This window comes from Carettochelys insculpta, chromosome 1 (assembly GCF_033958435.1).
Source record: "Carettochelys insculpta isolate YL-2023 chromosome 1, ASM3395843v1, whole genome shotgun sequence".
In the NCBI taxonomy this organism is placed as follows: domain Eukaryota; kingdom Metazoa; phylum Chordata; order Testudines; family Carettochelyidae; genus Carettochelys; species Carettochelys insculpta.
The window spans coordinates 315,827,193-315,846,752 of NC_134137.1; the positions used below are offsets into that span (position 1 = coordinate 315,827,193).

At 41.3% G+C, this 19,560-nt stretch overlaps 1 protein-coding gene across 1 annotated transcript; it reads right to left on the bottom strand.

Annotated features, from left to right (window-relative positions):
* Positions 1–771: 771 nt before the first annotated feature.
* Positions 772–19,309, bottom strand: RXYLT1 (ribitol xylosyltransferase 1). Its single transcript, XM_074984060.1, has 6 exons — positions 18,982–19,309; positions 15,955–16,125; positions 12,886–12,988; positions 6,116–6,430; positions 4,606–4,776; positions 772–1,282 (listed from the first exon to the last, which is right to left on the bottom strand). The coding sequence occupies exons 1-6, from the start codon at positions 19,127–19,129 to the stop codon at positions 862–864; spliced, it is 1,329 nt and encodes a 442-aa protein (XP_074840161.1). The 5' UTR covers positions 19,130–19,309; the 3' UTR covers positions 772–861.
* Between the last annotated feature and the right edge of the window lie 251 nt (positions 19,310–19,560).

Genomic DNA, 19,560 nt, shown 5'->3' on the forward strand with positions numbered 1-19,560 from the left:
ACAGAAGGGTCTTGGATGAAAAAGATTTAAAGATGTCATTTTTTCCAGGATGGTCTGAGATACTTTTGGTAGATGATAGTAGGCCTGTCAAGAAAGCAGGCAGAGATGTGGATGAGTGGGATATCATCAGAGACCAGTTTTGGTGATAAAAATTCTTTTGGTAACTGAACAAAAACAGTTTTTTCCATATATGGCATCTTCCTTATGACATTAGAATGGGAGGGGATCAAATAATTAAACGGCTTCATTCTGTACCTGCCAAAAGTGGGAGGAGGGAGAAGAGCTCTCGTTATCTGCAACAGTTTGAAGACTTAATTTAAACATTGCTGTGTTAAAAGTTCCATCATTCAAGGCCAGGTTGACTACAGTAGTTCTCTTGTTTCTCATTTCATGAAAACTGTAATAAAATTATATTTTAAAATAAGGAGAATGATAGCAGGAGAATTTTAGGGAAAGAGATTGATGATATTGTAATATCAACGTAGTGGAGTCCACATTTTTTATGGTTCTTGTGAAACATTTAGTTTTGGGTGATGTATTTGCTGAAGTGCTTGAGGATCTAGATTAAGACATGGAAGCACTGACTTGCCAAGAATGAGGAATGATAATTGCAATAACAACAAGAAACGTCATCCATCCAAACTATTAACCTATAAGATTGCATCTTCTCTGAAAGTAGTTTAGGAAAGAAGGGTGAAACACATCCCTGGAATAGGAGGATGCAACTTTACTGACTTCAAAGAAATTAGACCTGCACTGAAATTGGTTCATTTATATTTTTATTTTTATATAATTACTTGAAAAGTCAATGAAAATTAAACTTCTGATTTATTCTTCTTTTTTTATTTTCAAAGGAGAAAATTATCCTCCTTTATTATTTGGTAAAAATGAGTTTTCCAAGATATTAATAAATTTCTGTCTCATTTGTGCTTTGAAGTTCTGGTACCATTTTATAAGCTTTTTTCTCCTTTGAATCTTTTCCTGTAAGCTCATATTTTTCTCTTTTTCTAAAATAGCAGGAAGTTCTTCCCAGTTTTTAATAAAGATAAATGGAGCCCCCATGGTCTTTAGTAAAAGCAGTGGAGCCCTGTGGTATATAGATGAGTTTCCACACTTGCCTGGTGTCATTACATCTTCTACAACAGGAACAGAGCCGTATGAACAAGCTTCATAAATTCTATAGCATTCTGTATTTAGTCCCACTGGGCACAATGTGAGATCACTCTGCAACAATGCATCTTGATAGATTTTAAAACTTTCATTTGTTTCTTGAGGCTGCCACCTAGAAAAATAAAAATAAGTGAAATTAACATGACTTTTTACTGTAAAGGTAAATATATTACAATAAAAATTAGAGATACACATTTTCATTGTAGTATCTAGAAATGTTGCACAGCTGCAGGTTTGTAAACAACAGTTCTGAGCATCAGCAAGTTTTATTTTTCAACCCACATTTTTCTCAATAATTTTTTCAAATATTTATAGAGAAGTTCATGTCTAAGCTAGAAACTCCATAAGCACAGTTTTCAACTCAGGGCATTTAAACAACTTTTAATGCCTCAAGCACCAACAAAAAAAAATAAACATTTTAAAATATTTTACACTGGAAGCAACATTTACTTTAAGATATTTAAGAACAGGTTAGATAGATGTCTATCAGGGATGGTTTAGATAGTACTTGATCCTGCCACTGGGGCAGGGGACTGGACTCGATGGCCTCTCGAGGTCCCTTCCAGTCCTAGTGTTCTATGATTCTACTTCATGCATTAAACAAGAAGGTTATTAAATATGGAGATAGAGTGCTCTGACAGGCTTTCCCCCAAAATATTTTAAATCAACAAAGGAATTGACTGTTCAGAAATGAAAACATAAATCAGCAATTGTTAATTTGCTCTGACAGTCTGTGGTATTTTATGTGATGACACTAAAATCTAGAGCTATAATCCCTCTCTAGATTTTATTTCAGCCTTTCTTAAGTACTTTTGTCCAAATTTTCGGAAACAGTGTTAACTTGACTCTAGTTTTATTAAATACCTTTTAAAATTTTAATGAAGGTTTTTAAAACCTTCTATGAGAACAATTTCACAAACTAATTAAGACCAGAATTAATTTGTTTGGTTCAATTGAGGCCGTTTACTCACTTAATAACCAGAAGGACAATCCTGTTACAGTATCAAGATAATCACACAAAAAGAAAGGCTTGCATTTGCATTCTTGCCTCATAAAGACTCTGCAGGAAACCACATTACCCAAGTCATAGCAAATAAAGGATGTTTTTGGAATAATTTGGTTCAAGTACTCTTGGGCCAGTGACCATGTAGAGTCAAACCATATTTTAAGATCTGCAAGAGCAATACTCTGAGTCCTTACAATTTCTATTTTCTTGGTCCTTATAATTTACCACCAAATTTTATTCTATTCATCTCGCCTCAGGATTGTTTCTTTCCTTGGCAGTCTGATTGAAGAGTCCTTTTCCATGTCTATTACCAGTCTCTTCTTTGAGATGTCATAATATATTTAGCAGGTTTTTCTGCCTGCGTCTTTATTAGTTCTGTGTTCATTGCAAACTCAGGTAGAGATAGTTACATATTGCAACTCTGAAGACTTCTTCCTAGTTTCCATTCTTCCGCCTTTTCTAATAAATTAGCCCATCTAAAATTATTCAAACACTGAATACAGAAAACTGAAAACACTCAAAATAGCGTTTTTAATATAAAAACCTTCTAAGTATTATTTATATTTTAAATGGAGTAAAGTATTCCATTCAGGGTGACCAAATCAGCACCTTAATCTATGATCCTAGCCGAATGCTGAAAATCTGCGCTCAGAATATTCTTTTTGTAAACCTTTATGGCTTATATATGTTAAATTCTAAAACAACCTGCGTGTTTCATTCTAAAATCTAAAATTCTAAAAAGAAAATAACGCTTTTTGAGATGGCTGCAAGCGATCAAGGACACCGGTTTAGAAAGAAAGGAGACTAAGCCTGTGTCGACACTAGGGAGTTCTGTTGACCGAGGGGGCCCTCTGCCAACATAACTCAGGGAGCGTTTACACACACGCACACACAAAGTGTTCTGCCGACTGAGTCTTTACAGAACTCTGCATTTGTCCTGACAAGTGTTATCCCTCGAAAATTTGAGGAATAATGCTCTGTCGACAGAAGTGCAATGTCAACACTTCTGTCAACAGAGAGGACATCCACTTCACCAGGCAGCCCTGTTTGCAGAGCTTCTGGTCAGTTGTTCTGTCAACAGAGGGCAGGGAAGTCCGTCTGCTTTCTGCTGGCAGTGCGGATTGCTTTGTTGATCTGTTTTTGTGTGTAGGTGCACTCTGTCAACAGAACTTCTGTCGACACAACTCTGTTGACAGATGTTATTGTCGACAGATGCTTCTAGTGTAGATGGAGCCTAACGGGGGATATGATCGAGGTCTATAAAAGCATGACTGGTGTGGAAAAAAATGAATAAGGAAAAGTTGTTTACTTGTTTCATAACAAAAGGAATAGGGGTCATCAAATGAAATTAATAGGTATCAGGTTTAAAACTAACAAAAGAAAGTTTTTCTTCACATAGCGCATAGTAGGCCTGTGGAACTCCTTTCCAGAAGAGGCTATGAAGACCAAGACTTAAACACGGTTCAACAAAGAACTAGATAAATTCATGTAAGTTAAGTCCGTCAATGGGTAATAGCCAGGATAGGTAGGAATGGTATCCCTAGCCTCCGTTTGTCAGAGGTTGGAAATGGACGTCAGGAGAGGGATTGCTTTGGTGATTACCTCTTCCATTTATGCCCTCTGGGGCATCAAGCATTGGCCTCTGTCGGAAGACAGGATATTGGGCTAAATGAACCTTTGTTCTGACCCAGTGTGGTTGTTCTTATGTTCTAACATTATCCCTCAATTCTTTACAAAACCAGAAACACCTCAATATCCATATCATTTCTTCCTGCAGAGAACTTTCTCCCCTTAGGAGCTCTACAAAAACTTTATTTAAATTAATAATACATGAAAAAACTGTGCAGATGTTTTAAAAGCATCCTGTCATTTTTAAGGGCATACCTGTCAATGGTTATGATAGAAGTTGTTAAAAGCAAATTAAGAAGTACCATTAAAACCTACTTCCATTAGTTGGAAGATCTGTTTGACCTCCTGAAGACAAAGAATCAACTATACTGTGAAGAAGAAACCAGCATCTTTCTCTTGTAAATCCAATAAAAGATCTGGGTTTCATGTATCCCTTTTATGGTAGGTAGGCAGCATCCACAGGCTGTATGACACAGATTTTTAATACCCATTGTCCTTTCAACCAAACACAGATGTATGTGTGAGAAGCCAGGACTGAAAGAAATATCTAATATAATAAGTCCAAAGTGTTTCAATCACACCCAGAGTGTAAAGTGCTCAAGTACACAAAGATGTTAATTCACCCAAGGTCTGTATATAAATATCAGCTCAGCAAAGGTTTTCATTGTTTTAAGTTTGACAATCATCATTATTTTATTTACAACATATTGTAAAAGAGATGACAACAGTGATCTGGGCAAGGAGGTGGGAATAATTCAGCTTGCAAACTATACATTTATGAAATAAAGCATAGCTCTTACTGTTCTCTGGCTGCAATCCAACAGAGTTTATCAAGCCCATCTTGTTTCAGAACTTCCATTAGGTTCTCCCTAGATGAATTCTTATACACTGTTCCTAAAAAATTACATAGATATGATCTTGGAGAACGTAGCATTGACCAGTTGGGTTCTACCACAGGGAAATTCCTGTATCTGTAACAGCAATGCGCATATTAGATGGAAGTATTTTTATGCCAAAAATAGTGTACACGAGCTAGGCATGTTGCATCATTTCATGTTTATGTAGCAAATTTTAAGAACTGGACTGACTTTTAATCAGTTTCAATATTTAGCTACAGACTGAACTTAAAAACAAAGATACTCAAATGTTAACGGATAATACTTATATTTAACGGATTTGACTTCTCAGCTATTTCAATCACCTTAAAGTGTATGCTGGAGAAACAGTGTCATTGGTATATTCCAAAATGAAAACTCATTTGTTTACTATAACCTGAGCATCTTCAGAAATTTAATCTTTGAATTATACTCAGAAATCACTGATTTTAGTCAGTACAACAGCATCTGAGTCACCTAAACTGCTGACAGTTGATTTCATTCTCTAGATCTAATTTACTATACTTTTATGTTTAGTGTTAAATTACATGTCCTTTACAGCTGTTACATTATCAAAATTAGCTCTAGTTTTCTTTCTAAGGCAATGTCTACACTAGTGCATAAAGTCAATTTTAAAGGACTTAGCTTGATTTTTATAACGTCTGTCTTCACTGCAAATATCATTAGGTAGCTTTTAAGGGGTGCTAAAGTTGAGTTTTTTGCCCCTCACTTCTCAGGAGGGGTAGCACCAAGTTTGAATTTAAAAGGTTGAATTAATGCTAGTGTGGGAACAGCATGATTTTAAATAGATTGTATTGACCTCCAGAGATATCCCCCAATGCCCCCAACGTGTTTGTTATGGCCACTTTTGTCTTCGCAGCTCTCCAGCTGGGCAGGGAGCAGGTGAATGGAAGCCTGGGAATTTGAATTCATTTTCTGTCCAGACAGTGTGGCCTAGGAAAATTCAGGAGTGCACCTCAAGACTGATCACATCTGGCCATGAGTTCTCAGGGTCACAAAAGAGTCCCAGCATGGACCCATCAAGAGATCCAGGATCTCATTTCTGTGTGTGGGAGGGTGTGGGGGGGGGAATGTGTCTGGTGTGTAAACTGCAAACCAACAAAAGAAATGCAGACATTTCTGGAAAGACTTCCCAGGGCATGATGGAGAAAGGTTATACCAGGGATGCTCAGCAGTGCTGGGTGAAAATCAAGGGGCACAGGCAGGCAATTAGAAAGTGAGAGAAGCCAACAGGTGGTTTGGGTCATCTCTCAAAACATGCAACTTTTATAAGAAGCTTGATGCATCTTACTTAAGAGTTTTAAGGTAGTAGACATTATGTAATTTGTATAATAAAATGTTTCAGATGTAATGATACAGATAGATCATGCATAACTGATACCTTAAGTGTAATCTGTTTATTTTTAACACTTACGTAGCTACTCCTAAAGGCCACTGGAAAATATCTTCTTCATTTACCCAGGTACTGTCATACACTACAAAAAGAAGTTCCACAAAGCCTCCGTGTCTTTTCAAATATGGGCGAATCCATTCGTTATTACACTGTTCACTTCCAAGCAGCACAATGGCAATATGTCTCAGCTTGTGAGTTTGTATTAAAGTTTGTGCATAATGCAACCACTGAGTGGCGTAAGTGATCTTTGCTTCCTCTCTTCCATTCAGAACTAGAACCACATTATCAGCTTCTATTGAAAAGTATCCAGGGACTACAGCTGGACCAGTAACAAAACTATAAATAATAAAACAGAAGCAATTAACATCTTCTGAGATATGTTACCAACCTTTAGACATATTCTTTTTAACATATTGTAAACTATGTGCCTGTAGTGTTTACAGACTTGGTTTCTTCCCTGAATATACATTATTTACTACTTCTGCTGTTGTGATATATTTCAGATATACGAAGTCTAAAACTACAATTCAAACTTTATGGAAGCTCGCTTTGGTCTTTTACTTGAACAATAAAGCAATTAAAAATTAACTGCAAACACAGTATACTGCAAAGATATCAAAACCATCACACTATTCAAATACTGAAAAAATCATGACTTGAAACCAGGATAATTTTCACAATAATTAGTTAGGACAGGGTTTGGCATCTGTAAAACTGATCATAAATTTTTATTATTTTTCCAAAACAAGAGAATACAAAATACAACACAAGGATTAAAAACCTTCAGCTCCACACGAGGACCAAGAAATCTACAGTACAGTAAAACCCCTACTTATGCCACTTTGACTTGCATGCTACTTGGATTAACACAAGTCGAAATCATGAGTGGTGGGGAGCTGGGAAACCAGGAAACTGACCAGCAAGTGGGGGTTGCGGGGGAGCCTGGAACCAGCTGCCTGCCACTTGTGGGAGCCGAGAGTCAGGCTGCCACATGGTTTGCAGCTTCCTTGCCAGTCCCAGGAGCCAGGAAACTGACCAATGCAGCAGCCCTGGTCAATTTCCCAGCTCCCCGACTTGTGAAAATTCGACTTACATGTGGTTGCCCAGGAACGCATCTTATGTGAAACTCATAAGTTTACTGTACTCTACTATGATAGATGCCAGTATGGAAAGAAGAATGGTTCAGTGATGAGGTCACTAGCTTGGGACTCAGGAGATTAATGTTAGATTCTCTGCTCTATCACAGACCTGCTATGTGACCTTCATCCCTGTGCTTCAATTCCCCAACTGTAAAATGATCCTAACAACAGTTTTATAATGGGAAGGGGGAAAGTGAAGATACATGTATTAATAAATCTTGAGGTGCTGAGTTATTCCAATAATTGGGAGGTCATTAGAGACCCTACACTGATATGCCACTTCCAACTCATTTAACTAGTCAAAGGCCTGACCTTGAAAATACGGGGTAAAAAACACTGAAGTAAACGGAACAACACACACATGAAGTTAAACATGACTATATATACATACTTGGGTTCTGATCCTGCAAACAATCTGGGAAATAAATCACAGCTAAAGTTCTAAAAATTCCCTGAGTGTAACTTAGAACTGGGAAGATGGATTACTCTGAAAGTCAAATGTGAATATGTTCTCCAAAGTGTTTGTTTTTAAGTTTCTATTTGAAAAATTAAAGGGAGGTTAAATTATCCCTCCGTAAAATTCTTGGGGTAGATCCAATGAGTTCTATTAAATCACGATATTCTGCATGAGAACAAAGAAATACCCAGAGTTTACTTACATGCCCCCTTTGGCAAATATGACTCCAGGGCTAATTTAAAAAAAATACCCATATAAAAAGTTCTCTGTGCCCCCCTATAATTTACAGTCACAAGACAACCCTTCCCCTGCAAGCAGCATACAGGCTATAATAATAATAATTACAAATAACTCCATGATCCAGCAGTATGGAATAGTTACATACAGATAACAATTTACTTCAGATAGCCAAAAACAAAGAATAAGCCTCCAAAAAACCCTCACATTACAGGTACCCTCATCCTTTCTCACAGCATCCTATCAAATAGGCATATAAGCAGAGCAGGGATCACGGAGAGGGAGATGCACAGCGGAGCTGCTCAAGGATGGTAAGTGACTCAGCAGTGCAGGGGCTGCGGGCATAGGCAGTGCGAGGAGGACAACAGAGAAGGACAGATTTCCCTTAAAGAGACAGAGGGTGGCTTCTCTCATAAATTTACACAGCAGCTGTCAGCAAACACACTCTGGACTTCTCTACACTACCACCTTCCTTCGAAGGAAGGATGGTAATTAGGGTGTTGGGAGTTTACTAATGGAGCACTGCTGTGCAAAGGTAGCACTTCATTAAGCAAATTCTGCCCCCACGGCGACTCCAAAGTTTTAAACTTTGAAGTACCAGCATGCGCCTAGCTGCGGCACACCCGCCCGTACTTTGAAGTGCCATGGCAACTTCAAAGTCTCTTTACTCCTCACATAAGGGGACTTTGAAGTTGCCCCGGCACTTCAAAGTACCAGTGGGTGAGCCGCGGCTAGATGCATGCCAGTACTTCTAAGTTTAAAACTTTGGAGTTCCTGGGGGGGGGGAGTGGAGTGGGGCAGGAATTTGCTTAATGAAGTGCTGCCTATGCACGGCAGTGCTTCATTAGTAAACTCCCAACACCCTAATTACCATCCTTCCTTTGAAGGAAGGTGGTAGCATAGACACAGCCTCTGTGTACCTGTCATACACACCCCATTTGTGCTACAGACACAAAGTCACTGTCATGTTACACTGCAGCACAAATTCTATCTGTATCACAAAGTCTGTCTCTCTCAGACAAAGTGTTTCACTTTCACACACGTACACTCTCTCTGTAGCCCCTAACCTTTCTGCCCAATGCTCTGCTGGCCCATGACCAGTAGCAAAATTCGTGGAGTGGTCCCTCTGCAAAAATTATTGCCCGTGTTAGGATAATCTGGCTGCACCCACAAAACAGCCTACTTCAATGCCAGTAAAGAAGTCATTTTTCCCCAATGAGACAGACATTAAGAAACTACCTGTAATTGCTAGGTATTAGTAACCTGAAACTGACAGATAATTTAAAGAATAAATGTCCTGAAGCAGTCAAGATTCTAAAAACCTATCCGTAAGTGTAACAAAATACTTTTTATCACTAGTGAAAGCCAGGTCTTGACAAATATTCTCTTGTCTACACCAAATATGAAACTTTTCTGGGAGACCGTGTGTGTAGATTATATAAATTTTGGTTTTGAAAAAAGAGGATATTCATAAAAGGATTTTTTTCAAATATCCATTCTGTTCAAAGATGTAGGGATGCAGTATTGTCTGCCTAAGTCAGCAGATGGACAGGTCCTGTGCTGCTACTGAGAGCTTTTTCAGGGTGTACTGGTATCACTCAGAAGGTATTCAGCCACTTGCCTGATTAGACTCTAAATGCACTTTGTATTGAAGAGTTTTCTCTTGTTCTCTGAATCATACAAAAGCCATTCTGAGCATTAAGAGGCTAACAAATAACTTTAAAAAACAAAAGACCTCCTCCACTTCCCTTCCCTATTGAGTCAGTCTTTGTAAACTGACTGATCTAAACAAAGTGCTATAGGTTAGACCGGGGTGAACAAAGTGGGGGTGCGCCTGCTGGGACTGTGTGAAGTTTCATAAGGGGGCACAGCACGATCCTCTGCTGGGTATCAGGCTCATCCATCTCATTAAAATGCTGTAATATGTTACTGTTTTTAGGTATGTGTATTCATATTTATATACCAATTAATAAAATTTGTACATTATACATAATTATTGCCTTATACATGCCAAAAGGTCTTTGTTCATATGAACATATACAAAATTTCCATCGGTCTGGATCACATTAGACACGTTGGGGCACTTATAATTGCAGGGATGAAAATTGGGGCTTGATGTAAGAAGTTTGGTCACCCCAGGTTAGAAAGTCAAACTTAAATATGGTGTCATTTTTGAAAAAAAAATCTTAGATGACAACTACTTGGGAGGATGGCATTATGAATCCATTTACCCTGAACTTGCTATTTCTGGCATTTCTGTAAATTGAGTTAAAGCAAAGTACAACTACAATGACAAAGCACAAATTCCAAAGAGAATCTTACTTTAAAAATACTTGGGCAAAATAGCAAGAGCGTCCCAAACCAAGTTAATTAATTTTCTAATAAAAAGATTATGCAAAAGAGCAAAAAAAAAACTGATTGCCATGAAAACATTAGTATGATATTTTATTTTACGTATGTGCTTAGGCCTATTAAATTTAAACAAGGATGTGTGAAATGAAGAGCACTGTTATATTTTACTATCCAAAACTCTACATGCTGATTGGAAATTTAACCCAATGGAGCAGGAACACTATTAATTAACCTATTAAATTTAAAAAAAAAACAGTGTAATGGAAAAATCACAGCATAGTTCAGGCACTGTAACTGTTTACCTGGCAGTGCCCATCTTATCTGTAACCCATAAGGCTAGCTTGCATTTACCATAATCACTACCTTGCCTTTATTATATTCTGCAGTTATGTGAAGAACCTACAGGCTGGTATCTTGTAAGACATTAGTTTCAGCCATTAGCATTATGGTTTGGGGCCTATGAACTCTGGCATTGATAAACTGTCACCGCCATAAGTTTTGGGGAACTGAAACTAGACTATACGGGGGAATTTTGTGCCTAACTATAGCACCCAAACACAAAAACATGACCTAATACTAGTTTTTGGAAAGTATGTCCAACGACAAAAGTGCGATGGCAATAAATTAGTAACAGAGAGGAAGCTGTGCTAGTCTATACACTATCAAAACAAAAAGCAGTCAAGTAGCACTTTAAAGACTAGCAAAATAGTTTATTAGGTGAGCTTTTGTGGGACAGACCAAGTGGGTCTGTCCCACGAAAGCTCACCTAATAAACTATTTTGCTAGTCTTTAAAGTGCTACTTGACTGCTTTTTGTTTTGGCAATAAATTAATATATATGTTAATGAGCTGAAATAATTTATATATTAACCTACAGATGAAGGCACCTTAACATTAGATTGGGGAAATACAAACAAGGAACAGGGAAAATACCCTTACTGAATATGCATTTGATATAGTAGTGTAAGTGTAACACATAATAAAAGTTACATATCGGCCTGTGTGCAGGAGGGAGAGCTATAGCCTGGGGACTCACCAGAATGATGGCCACTGCTGAAGATGAGGAAGGTGATATTGATGAGGAACATAATGGCTAACTTTTCAGGTTGCACTGCCATGGGTGATGTGAGTATGTGGCTTTGTCTACATTGGCAAGGTCTGTTGAGGAAAAGTGCCTTTTGTCAACAAAACTTTGTGAGCATTCACATTGCAATGCAACTTTCTGTGTGAAAAACGATCAGATTTGTTGACAAACAACTTCCAGCTATACTATAGAATATGTGGCACACTTACAGGAGGAGGAAATTGTATTTCAGGAAGCAGTAGTTTGAAAAGGATCTGACTGTCATGATGGTCAAGTGAACATGAGCTATGGGAGCAAAAGAATCAACATGATCCTTGGAAGGATAAGTCACGAAATACTAAGCAGAGGCAGGCAGATGATACTACCGCCACAGCTACCATTAGTCAGACCATTATCAGAACACTGTGGCCAGGTCTTATGTCCTCATGTAAAAGGGTCTAAGAAAGAGCTATAAAAGTTATTCAGCATCTGTAAAAACTGCCTTATAGCATGAGACCAAATAAATGCCATCTAGTTTAACCCACAGTAAGATTAAGAGATGACTTGATCAAAGTCTTCAAGCACCTATGTGAAAAGAGATAGTTGATAGCAAGACAAAAGGGCTAGAAGCCGATGGAAGACAAATTCAGACTAACAAAAGGCATACTTTTTTTCTTTTTAAAAGTGAGGATGATTAACCATGGAACAACTTCCTTGGGGTATGGATCTCAGGAAAATATATGCTTTTGCTTCTTGCAGAAATTACGAAGTGATGGTCTATGGCCTGAGTTTATGATCAGAATGGTTCCTTCCGGCCTTAAGACCTATAGAATTATTACTATTACATCTACAAAAATGACTAGTCTCAAATTAGGCCTGGTGAATTTGTCATGTGAATTATCAGCTGTTTATTTCAACCTGTATATTTAATTTTCTGTTAAAATGCAACATGGTCATACTCTGTAATAAAAATAAATTTTTCTAAACTGATGAATTTCACCTTGTGAGACTGAATCATAGGTCAAAGGGTTCACATAGGCAGTGAACATCACTTATGCTATTAAGTCGCGGCTGAAGTGGTGCATAGGTCCTTTTGCAGATGAATAAGGTCGCAGAGAGTACTACTGTAAGCTATAGGCCGGAAGAGTGGCCAAAGTGGAGGGTGAATTCCAACCTGCCAACTTCCACTGAGTTCTCTGCACAAAGCCTAATTTGTGTGACTTTAAGAAGCAATGGGCAATAGGATGTTTCTTGTAATTTTTACAAATTACATTTTAAAATTAAAATGTCATACAAAACATACTTAACATGGGACCTGAATCTAGAGTATGGCCAATATAGTACTCATTGGTCCAAATCAATCACCAAAGCAAGTATTATTGCTATAGATACCTTTTCCCTTTACACATATTAAATTATTTACACCTGTTGCAGTGGGAGGACTAAAATATGTAACTGGACATCTTTTCCTGCAGTCTTGATTTTTTAAACAGTGGAATGGCTAAAGTCAACATAAGGGAAGGTCACTGTCATGCAACCTGTACCTGAAATGTGTTTTTCCTCCCTTTATACTTCCTTCTCTCCACTGAGCAGTCACATCAGCAAGTTCGAGCAGTCCTTCAAGAACATGTTGCCAGAGATAAAGACCTGTATAAATAATTGAGAGGATGTTGGACTATTTGGTGCACACGCGGCCTGTCTATGGTAAGAACTATACAAAATGAAATTTTTTCAGGAAGCACAAGGCAACAATTGTGGGAAGTGGGTGTTAAATTTTCCTATTTAAGATGGACTTGCTTCCCCATACTCCAAAAATAAACAACCCAACCCCCACTCTTTGGAATGAGAACGGGAAGGTTTCCCACATCAGGTCAAAATCTGGGCAATTATTTTTAAATTGTAGACAGCATCCTGTTAACTGCTGGAGAGGGAAATCAAAAATGACTAACTATAATGCTTAATATTTTAACTAATATTAATTATCAGCTTTAATTACACTTGTCAGAGGGTGACTGGGCCATTTAAGGTGGATGGAGTCCAGTGCATTTGGACTGACCAGCTGTAGCCAGATAGAATCCCCCCTGCTCTACTCCATCCTACCCCTCTTAGGTGCGTCAGAGCACAAAGGGCCAAAGGAAACAGCCCAGTCTTGGAATGCCTAAGAGCACAGATGCGCTAATCTCAAGCACAGTCTTTGATGCCTCAGAACACAGATGGACTGTCTCATCATGACCCTGAACGGACCGAAACCAGACAACAAAAGACAAATGGGCTAGCAGACGACCAGGGCCTCAGGCTGCCCTTGGCTACTATCGGTCATTGATACGCCTACACATTGTCCCAGGAGAGGAATCTCATGCCCATAAGAAAAGTATGTCTAAATTATCTCCACCTCGCAGGTGTGAATTAAGTCCCTGAAACTCCCCTGTGAGAACTAGCGTCATGAGACGATCTAACACAATTGGCATCTTTAAGATAAGGAAGAGTGTATGTGACCCAAGGGGTATAAAGAAGGGTCCAGCAGCCCCCTCTAATTGAACTCCAATTACCTATACCTGCTGGTCAGGAAGGTCTTTGCCTCTCGAGGTCCCAGGGGAGGCCCTCCTCGTACTCTTCTTCCCGAGGGATTAAGTGACAGACGCTGGCCACGCCAAGCCAGGTAACGCAGGGGTGAGAATAAGACCTGCTATATGTTTTGCTTTTGCACACATTTAATAACAGATCTATGAATTAAAGTACTTTTGTTATATGCTAGCTGCTTGTAACCTAAGAAGTGAAATATAAGCCTTGTAACCATAAAAGTTAAGCTTTTGCCTATCAAATAAATCTTAACTGTTTAAGTTTTAACCTGACTCTTCCTGTTACTGTGCAAACCGAACGCAAATAAAACAACCCAGCCTGCTTTCAGCTGTATTAACGTGGCCACTGGTGAGGTGTACTGAGAGCTGAGCGCAAAGTCGTGCCACCTCCATGGGGCAGACTCCTGGGGCACCCATCAGCCTCCCTGGCTGCCCGCTGCGAAAGGACTTCTCTGTCCTAGCAGTTAAAGACACGGGTGATAAATCCTTGGGGCATCCGTCAACCACCCCGGGTGCCCGCTGCAAAGGGACTGTCTGTCCTAGCAGTTAAAGACTCAGATGAAGTGAGGGCACACGTAGTATCTCACCCCCAGCCATAAGCTAACACCAGCTGCTGCCTAGTTGGGGTTAAGAGACAGCATTTGGACCCTATAAATGTGGACACAGTTGGTGAGAGTGGTTGACAGAAGCCCACAGACTCTACAGGGCAGTGGTGGGCAGTGTGGCCCGAGGGTCTTATCTTATTGCCCTTATAGAAAAGCATGGTATGCCCACATCTTGAATACTACATACGGATGTGGACACCTCATCTCAAAAAAGATATACTGGCATTAGAAAAGATTCAGAAAAAAGGCAACTAAAATGATTAGGGATTTGGAACAGGTCCCACCTGAACAGAGATTAAACAGACTAGAACTTTTCATCTTAGAAAAGGGGACTATGAAGACTAAGAGAGGAATATAGAGGTATATAAAATTATGAGTGGTGTGGTGAAACTGAACAAGGAAAAAATATTTACTTGTTCCCATAATATAAGAACTAGGGGACACCAAATGAAATTAATGGGAAGCGGGTTTAACACAAATAAAAGGAAATTCTTCTTCACACAGCGCACCATCAACCTGTGGAACGTCTTGCCAGAAGAGGCTGTGAAAGCTTGGACGATAATAGGGTTTAAAAAAGAGCTAAATAAATTCATGGGGGTTAGGTCCATTAATGGCTATTAGCCAGGATGGGTAAGGAATGGTGTCCCTAGCCTCTGTTTGTCTGAAGTTGGAGATGGATGGCAGGAGATCATTACCTGTTTGGTTCACTCCCTCTGGGGCACCTCTGATTGGCCATTGTTGGCAGACAGGATACTGGGCTAGATGGACCTTTGGTTTGACCCAGTATGGACGTTCTTATGGCCGTTGTTAACTCCCTCCACTACTGTGGCCTCCCTTCTCCGCTGGGAAGGGACTAGGGTTACAGTAGCAGGTGAGAGGCAGTGCATATATGTAACCCGGGGCAGTAGGTGGTTTCCACAAGCAAGCATGGAGAATGTGGGTAGCCCAAAGTGCTGAAAAGCATGGGATGAGGTAAGATCTAAGGGTCACAAAAATATAGCTGGAGATTCATCTTAGTAAAAAGTTTGGATAGGAAACCAAATCTGCACCGATCACGCTACCATCTCTCGACTTCTGATCTATGAGTCAGTGTGAAAAAATTTATGAGGATTCATCAGTTTTTTTCTACGGACAACGCAAAATTATGCAATTTGCTTAGGATAATCAAAGAAAAACCCTTACAGCAGAACAGGATAAAAAATGATCAACGTATGCCAAAGAACACAAGTTTCTTTTTACTGCATTGTTTATACAGTTCTTAAATAATGAAAACTTACCACTCATACCAGGTTTTCCACCTGTAGCAACCATAAACAGGTAAAAACACTCTTATGTTCAGTTTACTGGTAGAAAAACAGAGACATACAAAGTTTAAGTGACTTACCAATGATACTTAGTAGTAGTAATCATATTAATCACAAGTACTTACCAATGGCTGCTTTACCCCAGATCTGCACTTTTAGGTCTATTTGTTCTTTCTGGGTTTTCATATTTTTTAACATTTGAAGGTTAGTTTCGTATCTGTGCTGTGAAGCAATCTGCTCATTCTTTTCATCTTCTTCCCAAGGATTCCATTCTTCATTACCCAGAGAAGAGCGTTCTGTTTGAAAGACACATATTTTGCATTAACAACCTTAGGCTTAACGTCTACTCCTTAATTGTCACAGGTCTTATTTTAGTAGATGTTTACTAACTTACTGTTAACAGTAAAACAATTTTTACAGCACACTTACGCTCAACCATGCCTAGAGCAGCGTTTGCACTTGTGCTCACTGGGCTACTCAACAGTGGCAAAAATTAGAATTCTAATTACTCACAGATAGCAACAATGGCAGCTTTAGTGAAGCAGGACTCATGTCTGCCTGTGCAGGATTGGGGCCTGTGTTTGTAAAGCACCTTGCACAAGGGCACCCTGAACCCTATTGGGTATCTATAATTCTAACAAAATAAAAATTGAATTTTAAAATCCAGGGCACAAGAAACATTCACTTCGTGGAAACTAGCACCATAGATCATGTACATGCCATCAAATAAGTGGACCTTGTAAAAAAAAGTTTAATTTTGCTGCAGGCAGCAGCTCCTCCCACTGTCCATCATTGTAAGTCAACTTGGATACAGACGGCAACAAATTTCAAGGTAGTTTTGACAAACACGTAAACTCTCTCTCTTTAGCACACATTCAGTCATTCATTATGTAACAGTCTCAAAGACAAAGCAGATCACAACATACGGTAGAATATGATAACGCAGGGGACTAAAAAGTTTTCCGGACTGGCTATTCAAGTTTTAGTGCTAGGAAATTTAGTTGTTCAGCTTAAGAAAATCTCCAGTTTCCCTGTTCTCTTCCCATCAATATACAGTAAACTCGTTGATATCTGGCAACCCCAGGACTGGGAGGTTGTCCACTATTCCAATATGCCGGATATGTGGGAGGTTCCAATACATGCGGGGCAGCTCAGCACATGGCCATGCCACACAAGGAGATGCTCTGGGCGGCTCACGCATGGCTGGGCCACACAGCATGAGGAATTGCTCTGGGCAGCTTAAGCATGGTGACACCACACAAGGAACTGCTCTGGGCAGCATGGCTCACAGCTGTGCTGCGCAGGGAGCCGTTCTGGGAGGGAGAGTGGAGGTGACACCAGCTGTGATGGAATGCCAGCTAGCAGAGAAGTAGGGCTGATTGAATGCTGGTTAAAAGAGAGTTTACTGTATGTATTAAGTGCTGTTCCACACTAAAACTGCAATTAGAAAACCAATTACTTGTTTTTAAATGTCAGCATTTCTCTATATATAGGCTTGGCATAATTTGTTTTTATATAATTTTGATTCAATACAGATGTTTAAGTATTTTTTTATTTAAAATATCAGTTTTGAAGAATTATGGGGGTCCACCCAATTTAACAACAGTAGACACTGCAATCCAATATGTTAAAGGTTTATAAACCACAAACACAAACTGTCAAAATCACATCAAAATATGCAAAGTAAATACCCTTAAATCAACAAGCTGTACAAGGAGCAATTCTCTTACTTCGCTTATCTGTGGATTTTGATTGTGATGGAACTATTTTTCAGTATGCTGTGTTGTCATGGGCAGATGGGTGAAGCTCTCTGTTGGGGAGGCTAGTCCCCTCTCCTGCCTCTTCTAACAGAGGCTCTGAATTGCTAAGCCCTTAATCCTAGTGACCCGGGATAGGATGGATGCCCCATTCCCCAGCTGGGGTGGGTGGAGCTGAGAGCTCAGCCTTGGCCAGGATCAAGTTCTCAGCCTTTACTGGAACCACACTGAAGCTCTTGGACATTTCGAGATCACTAAGCCCATAGCCCTTTCCTCCCACCTGGGGATCACAGCAGAGAAACACCAAACCCCTGTGTGTTCCTCAGCTTCTGCCCACGGTCTCAACCCCACTCAGCTTCTTTCACCCTACCGCCCACCCCCCTCACTCCTTTTTGCTCTCCCCATCTCTAATGTAGCCATGAGATCAGAAAAACTGGAGCCCCTAAGGTCATGTCATTGTCACTCTTTGCCCCGTTGGTGTGAGGTTTGGGAGGTGTAGCCTGCCCCAGCCTCCCTGACATGCTGTCTGTGAGTGCTGTAGCCATGTTGGTCCCAGGATAGTAGCGAGAAGGTGACTTTTACTGGACCAACACCTGTAGCCAAGAGAGCTGAGCTGTTGAGTTTCCAGAGAACTTTGCCGCAGGTGTGGGAAACATTTCTTTCATCAGAGAGGTAGCCGAGTCAGTCTGTACCTTCAAAAACAACAAGAAGTCCTGTGGCAGATCTCAGCAAGCAGGTCTGTGCCCACAAAAGCTTATATTCCAAAATACCTGTCAGTCTATAAGGTGCCACAGGACTTCTTGTTATTTCTTTCATCAGTTTGCAAGGGCATGACTGACGCTGAATGCTAAAGAGCTAATTCTCCCACGCATACACCAGTTCTAGGCTGACGATTTCAAAGAGGGCTAAGGGCCTCAAATAGGGTGGCCAGATGGCCCAATTTTACAGGCCCTATCCTCAGGGCTCTGGCTTACATAGGTGCCTATTACACAGCTGGTTTTTCGCATCTGTTTCCTGGCCCCCGGAGTCTCCCCAACAATTGGAACCTGCAGCCGATGTCTCGGCGCACACCACATGTTTGGCTACTAGCCAGTGACCATCACCCCAACCCTGCCGGCTCAGGGGGTGTCCACCGCGCCGGCTTGCTATGCTGTAAGCGGCACCTCTTGCTACGACTCCCCTCAGCCCCTTTGCAAAGCCCCGGCTTGCCCTGCGCTGGCCACTAGCGGCTCTGGGCGGCAGCCCCCCACGCGGGGGCGGACGTGTGTCACAGGGCGGGGGCCGGGAGGGACCGCAGCGGCCCCTCAGCCTGGTGCTGGGTAGCCGCGGTCGGTCCCCGCGCAGACGCTACAGCGCAGCCGCCCGCCGGCCGGCTCTCCCCTCCCGCCCCGTTACCTCGGCCGTGGCGCTGCTGCTGCCGGGTGCCGCCCCGCGAGGCGGGCAGGCGCCGCGGCCGCAGGAAGACGCTGTAGGCGGCGTAGAGGGAGAAGAGCGAGTAGGCGGCCAGCAGCGCGGAGCAGAGCCGCTTCCGCGTGGGCCGCATTGCGCCGCAGGCCGCGCACCGAGGCAGCCAGGGCCCGCCTGCCGCCCGTCACGCGCCAGCAGCCGGCCGCCACCGCCGCAGCGTAGCGGGAGGGAAGAGAAGGGAAGCGGGGCACCGGGCCACGACTGCCTCGGCCCAGCCACATAAGAGATCCTTCCCTCCACCCCCGGTGCTGCGGCACTGGAAGTCCCACGCTCGGTGGCTAGGGGGCGCTGTCTCCCTCCGGGATTGGCGGAACAGAGAAAGCGCTCCGCCTGCGCAAAGCCACCTGAGGTCCGGTCCGGCCCGGTCCGGGCTCTCAGTGGCTTTGGGCCGCCTGCACCGTACAAGGCAGAAAGCAAAGGGAGCCCCTTCCGCTTGCCTGGGAATGTCTGACACCCCCCAAAGCCACATCTAGATCCTCGTGTCTTCTGGCATCGGTGGTGCAGAGA

Bases quoted from the DNA above. Each gene is read 5' to 3' on its own strand.
- RXYLT1 (XM_074984060.1), bottom strand. From the start codon at position 19,129: ATGCGGCCCACGCGGAAGCGGCTCTGCTCCGCGCTGCTGGCCGCCTAC. The intron at 16,126-18,981 runs GTAACGGGGCGG...TCTTTCAAACAG, and splicing joins GCAGCAGCGCCACGGCCGAG to AACGCTCTTCTCTGGGTAAT. The intron at 1,283-4,605 runs GTAAGAGCTATG...TTATTTTTCTAG, and splicing joins TGGATTGCAGCCAGAGAACA to GTGGCAGCCTCAAGAAACAA.